The 8,710-nt window shown below is 45.1% G+C and overlaps 1 protein-coding gene across 2 annotated transcripts; it reads right to left on the reverse strand.

Annotated features, from left to right (window-relative positions):
• Nucleotides 1–399: 399 nt before the first annotated feature.
• On the reverse strand, nt 400–7,289 carry LOC147443558 (uncharacterized). 2 transcript variants are annotated; one of them, XM_086526374.1, is made up of 6 exons: nt 7,151–7,289; nt 6,879–6,933; nt 5,108–6,705; nt 2,544–2,664; nt 2,212–2,277; nt 400–2,130 (listed from the first exon to the last, which is right to left on the reverse strand). In XM_086526374.1, exons 2-6 carry the CDS (start codon nt 6,882–6,884, stop codon nt 547–549), a joined length of 3,375 nt encoding a protein of 1,124 aa, XP_086382500.1. In that variant the 5' UTR covers nt 6,885–6,933; nt 7,151–7,289; the 3' UTR covers nt 400–546. The 2 variants fall into 2 exon arrangements, with proteins under 2 accessions (XP_086382500.1, XP_086382499.1); XM_086526373.1 differs by having other exon boundaries at nt 5,108–6,711.
• Between the last annotated feature and the right edge of the window lie 1,421 nt (nt 7,290–8,710).

An 8,710-nucleotide genomic window follows, 5' to 3' on the forward strand; every position in this document is an offset into this window, starting at 1 on the left:
AAAGTACATTTGTGACAGAATGAATTTGTCTCCAAGTTGCTACCCTTTAATTAAGAACACAACCTTCAACCTGTCGTTGCTAGCATGTAATGTGTTTTGACTACATTGCCAGGTGTAGATTGCAAAGGCATATAACTTTCCGCATTTTTTGCTTTGAGAACATGTCAAGCTTCAGATGATTCGAAGCTCACAACTACTCTGCTAAGCTGCGCGAGTTACGGGTCCACTTCTCAATTGATGGAACTAGATCCGATGTTCCATATACAGTAATGTAACTGCTCCCATTATTGGAATGCCCCGTTAGATAGCCGGCTAATGGTATTTGTTATTCTTATGTCGTGCAGCCCAGTTGATCCTCACATCCTTGATCCTGAAAAATGCACTCCGTCGACAGGTTTTACGCAATTAGAAACCAGCACTGTACAGAGTAAGAGTCACAAATTGAACTCTCATCATTGCTTCGTACGATACAACTCTCCAGGCCTTTCCTCTTCTGGCGATGCCAGTAATACAATCCCGCGTCCAGACAAGATGCTAAAATCTGTGCTATTTGCCACCTTTGAAACCACGAGGTTCAGTTGGCCTTACACTTGGAGTCCTATCAGTGGAGAACTTCTCTGGCCTCGCTATGGGAAAGTGGCTGCCACTAGCAGGACTCGGGTAACGCATTGCTGGTGGAGGTGCTTGCAAAATTCCACGACCCTCTCCTTGGGGTGGCACTGCTGGCGGCACTGGCCAGCCTCCACCCATGAATGGAGAGATGCCCCGAGGTACGCTTCCTACACCAGAATCAGAACTTTGAACCACAGGGGGACGGGGAGGAATCTGTAGGCCATCAGATTGCTGCACAAGCGTTGGTGGACACCATTCGGGCATGTCATCATCATCCCACACGCTGGGACCTGCCGACAGTGCCTGCGACATTGGCACAGGGTGGTTCTGCAACAATGGGGTGGCTGCTCTGCTTCTCTGCTCATCATGTACTTGAGCTAAAGTTGGCCTACTTTGTGGAGGTTGATTGAAACTCCCCTCTCCATGCAGCACATTTGATTGTGCAGCAACAGGCATCCTTACAGCAAAAGATCCATCTCCCTGCAATTGCGGTCTCAGTGGAAACATTCCAAAAGGAGGCGGACCAGGAGGAGGACCTGGAGGTGGGCATGGCCCTAATGGATGAAAATGAAGAGGTTGGGAAGCCTGAGAGGATGGAAGGCGAGGTCTAGCTTGATCCAGGTGTCCACCGACATGGGAAATCATGGGTCTAAGGAAGTGGGGAGGGTGCTGCCCAGAAGGATTGAGTTGCGCTTCTGGATGAGCAGAATAAACACCTATAGGACCTTGACTGCCCTGCGACAATGGAGGAAACATTGAACCCTGTGCAAAAGTGGTCTGCATGTTGTTGAAGGGGGTAACTGGTCCTGCATCAGAAGCTTTCATACTGGCAAATAAAGGAGCGAGATTCTGAGCTGAAAAGTCGTACTCTGGAAGGTCATCATCATCATCGTCTAGCACACTACGCCTTCCCCTTGTCGATGCCTTTGGTCCAAATCCAGGCGGTAGATCATCATCAGCATCCTCATCCTTAGCTGCCTCCTTCCTCATCCACTCAGGCCCAGCATTGCCTGGTCTCATACCATGAAGTCCCTGTGGAAGTAGAGAACCAAGTTCCACAGGGTCATGTCCAGTTTGTTGTAAAGTAGGCCTACCCTTACCATCAGCGCCATTGTTAGGCCCTCCTTGCAGATTTACAAATGCCAGTGAGGTGCCATAATTCTCAGTCTCCTTAGCAGGATTCAAAGGAAGAGTGGACGTCTTCACCACATTTCCAGCCCATTGTATTTCACTAGGACGGGTCGGTGAATCCAGCTGTGCTGATAAAGCATGTCTGTTTGCACTGAAGTAATGACTAGAAGATTTGTGTGACGTATTTGTGGGTACTGTACTGCGGCGGCATACCACAAAGCCAATCAAAATGCCTTCTTCATCAGTGGTGACTTGATCAGCATTAAGATAACCATGTTCAATGAGCAATTTTAAAGAGCTGCCCCCTCCTGGGAAGAGGTAAAGCTCATAGCCTGGAACTGGTTCTGCATACCCTACTCGCTCTCCTCGCTGATATTGATTAGCAGCCTGCACTTATATCACAAACAACGATCAGTAACAGTGCACATGCAGCAGATTGCTGCCGACCGAGTTATCTGAACTTCTCACCTCCTTCAGAGCATTCACTGCAGCTCCTCGTTCCCCTTCTCCTTCATCAACACGACATGCAATTACCTGGAAAAAGAACACAAATGATATTATTATACCAGTCAAAAACAGCACCTTGCCACTAGCCCATTCCCGCGATCAAGCTGCCACAGCAAGATGGCAGCACTGTCTGAAAACTATAAGTTCTTAAGCCTCAAAAAACAACGTTGTTCAAGCCTTCCGTAGGAGCCTAAGAGAGTCAACTCTTCTAAGAAAGATTACAGTCGAGTTCCTAAAAAGACAGCCATAAAATACGCATCAGTTCTTGATGTGAAGGGCATATTTTATAGTACCATGACTGCTCGAGTTCGAGACATCCGAAGTTCTTGTAAGAACTTTTCTAAAGCATCTAGCCTCACTCTTCCCTTGATCTCAATTAGCTTTGGCCAGCAGTTCAGCTCCACTCCATCTCCACTATCAAAGAAACAAGAGTTGTGTGAGAGGCATATCATTATAGCACATACCTTGTGGTGGAGTTCGAAAAAACATTCTAACGCATTTACACACGTCCCACAAAAAGGCATAGATAAAGACAAGGTTTACTGGAGGGACAAAAAGCAAAGTACCACCATAATCTACCAAACCAATCGTGCAGACGAGATAAACATGAAGGAACCTACTGAGTGAAAGCTATATGTAAGAATCAAACACGTTCCTCAGCCTTCTGTCTACATGCCATGACTACAGCCCAAGGGAACCCAGAACCTATCATATCCACTTTAGGAGATTACGTCAACCTGTGGGGTCCATCAAAGATCGCCTTACCTTGTGGTGGAGTTCGAAAAAACATTCTAACGCATTTACACACGTCCCACAAAAAGGCATAGATAAAGACAAGGTTTACTGGAGGGACAAAAAGCAAAGTACCACCATAATCTACCAAACCAATCGTGCAGACGAGATAAACATGAAGGAACCTACTGAGTGAAAGCTATATGTAAGAATCAAACACGTTCCTCAGCCTTCTGTCTACATGCCATGACTACAGCCCAAGGGAACCCAGAACCTATCATATCCACTTTAGGAGATTACGTCAACCTGTGGGGTCCATCAAAGATCGCCTTCATTTTTCACAGGACTCAGAAAAATACACCATATGGCTTTGACAATTGGTGGCAAGGTCACCAGAAATCTGCCCCAAATAAATTCTTGAACATTGACCAGCTAGTATCAAGCAAAATCTTTTAAAAGCACACAAAAACAAGCTTAATGAATTAAGAACACTTCCCATAATTGCAATCTTTGTACATGTTGCAAGTCAGCCCAAGCTCGTGTGAAAAATGCCCTAAAAGAAGTTAAAGGTGCACATGAATGTGTGCTATAGTAGGTGCACACATAAGGCCTTTTAAAACTGAGACTACCACATAAATTGCTGGACGCAGAAAGCAGCTTTTAGTACAGATTTCCTTATCCTCATGATGTAAGCTAAAGGTGCAATAGTAGGTGCACATGAATGTCTGCTATAGTAGGTGCACACATAAGGCCTTTTACAACTGCGACTACTACAAACTTGTTGGATGCAGAAAGCAGTGTTCGTAGCTTTTAATACAGATTTCTGGAATGATAATCCATCTTGTACTGAGATGAATCAAAAAAAGAACCCAGATTCCCTTGAGACTCAAATGACTATCAGAGGAAAAGTATTGACAAGATTGCAAGATCCACAGAAACGTCATCAGTAGCTCTTCATAAACCATCATTAAGAAGTACAATCACGTTTGCACAAGAGGAAAAATAGGTTCTGTTACTGTGTCAACGTGCTGCTACTCCATGAACTTGAAGAGATAAACCAACAGTGTCATAGCCAGTACAAACTATGGGCTGTCAATGTGAGAGAACAGCATGTTGCATGTTCAACACAAAGGATGCCACAATGGTGCTCTGACATTGACACGTTTTCAGAAAGCATGACATGCGAGCAACACTAGCTACAGTTAATCTGCTCAGGCGGTACAAGGTTTAAATTTGTATGGAATTTGAGACTTGACGTGAGAGTTTGGATAAAGCATTCCAGTGCAAAATTGAAAAAAGTAGCCCTGATATTAGTTAATAGTAAATATCGTTTGGACTAGCAGGAGTTATTGTGCTGATAATCACAATCAGTAATACTCAATTTCATTAAAAATAACAAGTAATTGACTGTATTAGAGCCCATCCTCAAACGCTGTTGCTGTATCTTCATTCGTGGAAGCTTTGCGCATCCTACAAATAACCCCAAGAAAGACCATCGAGCTGAAAGTTTTGCTGCTACTAACCTTGTGACCGGGACATCTTTCCGCATCCCGCTCTGCTTACAACTGTTTGAAGGGGTATACTGACAAGGTTTGTTCTATAAGAGTAAAGGTTTGTTCTATAAGAGTAAAGGTTCACACTTTCACAAACTCATGCACTGGCAAATAATCACCTCTGTGGTGACTGGAGCCTGGCAAAGTTAGTAGATGGCTTTGCTATCACATTCTTACTTCTTGCCTGCAAAGAGCCCCGTCCAACATGTATAGTATGCCAAATAGTATAATTTTATGCCAACTTGATCCAGTTGGCAATAAGAGAAGAAAATACTGGTGTAACCAACTAACTATATACTATAAACTGGGTCAGTAAAAATGTGGAAAATCTCTTCAAATCCTCTTCCAGGACTACAAGAAATCAAACAAGAACAAAAAGCAGCATGTTCTACCAACCATCTGGCCTGCAGCTTGAACATATTAGAGATGAGTCAGCATACACACACAAAATACAGCATTGTTAAACACGAAAAGCAATAAGTTAAGAGTATACAGATAAGAGTATACAGACATCTTTGATGGTAGTACAAACGACACCTGACTTTAATCATAAAATAGTTGTAGAGAATAACCTTTTAAAAAGAGCTACCACAGGAGATATCTGAGAGCCAGATAATTGAAAACTGCCTTCCCAAAGCTTCTCGTTCAATCTGTGCTCTTTTTTTCTATCCTTCTGAGATATGGTTCCATTTTTCATGCTCCCTGGATCCAGGGGCTTGCAATTTGGACTCGGTACAGGTTTACGTGGAAACTTGTCTTTCGAGGAAGTTAGAGACGGGGCAACCACAGGATCATTCTGAATGACAGTTGCCGGCGGCTTAACTTCATTCAGTCCCAGCTTAAGTTCTAATTCATCGCCTTTGACAGATACTTTTGGCTCTTTCACTTTCTTTGAACCTACAAACTCATCGAGAGAGAGAATTGCAGGAAGGCCAGTCTTTTCTTCCTCTTGTGATTCAGCATCAACCTCTTTGCCTGTCTCTAGCATCATGCCTTCCTGGGTATGATCTCGTGCATCTGAGATGAAATCAAGCTCCCTTACTTGGGGAGACAAGTTTAAGTCCTCTGCCTCAGTCTCAACAACTTCACTATTGGTTTCAACATCAGCGCTCACAGAGTCAGGCTCGACATTTGTAACAGGGCCTTCAGTTTCCTGCTGCTGGGTTGCAAGTGCAAATCTCTGCTGCGAGCCATCTGTGACCACATCAGAAAGAACATCATCTTTCTCAAAACCCACTTCAATTTCCCCTTTGTGGGTTTTCTTGACTAGCCTTGGCTGTTCAGCATCCGTCTCAGTCAAAACGACCATCTGTGCAAACTCTTCGGCTTTTGCCATTCTCCATTCTGACAACTCTTTTGAGGCCAATTGCTCTGCATTCATAGTGCACAAATTCTCGGGAGTCATCTCACCAGCAAGAACACGTAATCGGAGCTCTGGATTTGAACGATCTTTGAGATTGAAAAGCAGAGAGCGTGCCTTCTCCTTATATTTCTTATTCACTCCACCAAAATGCCTATACAGTTCTGCTTCTATGTCAAACGCTACTTTCTCCACCAGATCAGATGATTCGTTCTGATGACTGCTGTCCTCCAGCTTGATTCTCTTAGAGGGTCCCTCTTCGTTCTCAACCAAATCCTCCTTTTCTTCCTTCAACACTTTGACCTCCTCTTGCACAGATTCAGCTTTGTTACTATTGTCTTCGCCTTTCATTTCCTCGTTACGAAGTGCACCCCCTGCATTCAACATGACTTGTTCTCTAGGTTCCCTCTCGCCCATCTCCACAGGTTTATCTCCTTCAGCGTGCTCGACCTTCTCGGTATCCTGTCCCCGATCATGTTCCCACTCTGCACTCTCGATTTTTTTGAGTGCAGCTGCCAATGAGTCCCTCAGCTTGCTCCTGACAGACTCTTCACTTTCAATGTTCTTTGGAGATGGAACCTCGACCACCTCCACTTTCTTTGTTTGTGACCTTTTACGCACTTTCATGTTCGGGAAAAGGTCTTTTAAAGGCATGTCATCCATGGCAGCTGAATATGGGTCAGAAGGCGCAAAGACAACATTTGTCTGTTTCTCAGGTACTTCCACCATATGCCTCGCACTGCGCCTTCGGGCCACAGGAGTCGGTGTAGCACCAGCTGCACCTTTAGAGCCTCGCCGTCTAGTTTCACGCTGTCCCTAGTGCATTTCAAAAGCATAGAAAGCAACAAAATGTTTTAATAAGAAGAAAAAGAAACTTATCATGACAAGGCATGCTTTAGGTGCAAATCTTATGCATCACTGAGCGAAATCAACTTCATGCTTGCACAATCCTTTTAGTCTATGGAAAATCAAAAGGTCATTACCTCCATTCTCAGCACGTAATAACTCCGATTGGCAGGATGGATAATCACGAAAGCTCTACAAAATGCGACAAATTCAATTATATCAAAACCCTACTGTGTGCCGTGATTTTCTGACATTTGAAAGTAACGATGCAACCAGCGTAAAATTGCAACCGAAAATCTGCAGGAGAAACTTGCGAGCTCAAAAAGAGCTCGAATAGTTAACTGCTGCGAAGCGCCTTCACGTGTCCCAGTTCAGAAAGAAAGTAAGGTAGGGAAGAGACGGCACAAACCTGTGAGCTTCGGAAGGAGAAGAAGCTTTCTCAAGCCGACACAGAAACGCCCGCCATTGCCAAGAAATACGCAGGAATCGTACACAGACATGGGCAATCTTACATGTATTAAACAGAAACAACTAAAGGGAAGGGTACAAAAATTAGTCCACTAAGAGTTTCCGGCAAAATGTGAAACAAGCGTGCGTTTCAAAATTGTGTGACCATGCTTTTGGCTTGCCATGGGGAGGACCTAAGCGTTTTTGCGAGGTGGCTCGATCTATTTTAGCATCCACCTCGGTCTATTTTAGCATCGAGGTGTACGTAGGGAGAGACACGCATCAGTAACCATCATCCCCCCCTCCCCCCGCCCCACCCTCTCGTGCGCGGTCTTTGTTGATTTTGGCCGATTTTTCAAATGGAGTGTATCTCACACATCATTCAACGAGAGATCTCAAGAATTCGGCCTCTCTCTCTCTCTCTCTCTCTCTCTCTCTCTCTCTCTCTCTCTCTCTCTCTCTCTCTCTCTCTCAGGGAGCATGCCTCAGAACAGCTGGTATGATGAGGAGTGCCGCCAGACTAAAGCTAGACTTCAAAGGAAGGTACTTTTGGGGGACGTCACTCACAGACAGTCACAGATTGACTTCCAACGCCTGGTGTGGCGGAAGAAGAGGGCATTTTTGGCTCGACTAGAGCAGGATCTGTACCAATTATTCTTGAGTCAAGACTCGCGTGAGGTGTGGCGGCTCTTTCATGAGCAGTCTCCCCCCCCTCTGCCGTCACCTCTACAGAGACCTGGGGTCAGTACGCATTATCTTTGTACACAATACCTAGAAAGTCGCCCCTTCCCGACCCCCCCGATCCATGCCCACACACATGTGCTTTTTTCATCGCTGAGATGGTGAAGAAAGCCATTGACAGGATGAGGACTGGGAGAGCATATGATCATGATGACCTAGTGGCTGAGCATTTCATACACGCCAAATATCTACTAGCAGAGCTTCTAGCACTTATGTTTAACCGTGCCATGTGTGAGGGCTTGCCTGATACTTGGAGCCTATCTACGATTGTAACTATCTTCAAGTCAGGAGACCCTATGGAGCTTGGGAATTATCGCACTATCATGATTGGACACACTGGCACGGTTGTATGCATCCATTCTTGAGCAGCAGTTGAGTAGATCGGCAGAGAGGGAAGGAATACATGCAGATGGGTAGGCAGGTTCAGGAGAGGCTTCTCTACTCTTGACCATATCTTGACACTCCGGGCCATCATCGAGGAGGGCAGATCTCATGGGAGACGGATCTATTGTAGCTTTGTGGACTTCCGCAAAGCCTTTGATACAGTACCCAGAGCTAGATTGATGTGCAGACTACATGAGATGGGAGTACCCACAGAGCTCATTTGGGGGATCATGGCATTGTACAGATCAGTAGTTGGGCATGTACGCACCCCTGAGGGACTATCTACACCGGTTCACTCCACTATTGGGGTGAAGCAGGGTTGCCCGCTCTCTCCTATTCTATTCGTTATGTATGTAGATGAGGTTTCTGACTACAGTGAGAGCGATGGTGATAGAGG

This window comes from Adiantum capillus-veneris, chromosome 13 (genome assembly GCF_014529385.1).
Source record: "Adiantum capillus-veneris isolate H3 chromosome 13, ASM1452938v2, whole genome shotgun sequence".
NCBI classification, from domain to species: domain Eukaryota; kingdom Viridiplantae; phylum Streptophyta; class Polypodiopsida; order Polypodiales; family Pteridaceae; genus Adiantum; species Adiantum capillus-veneris.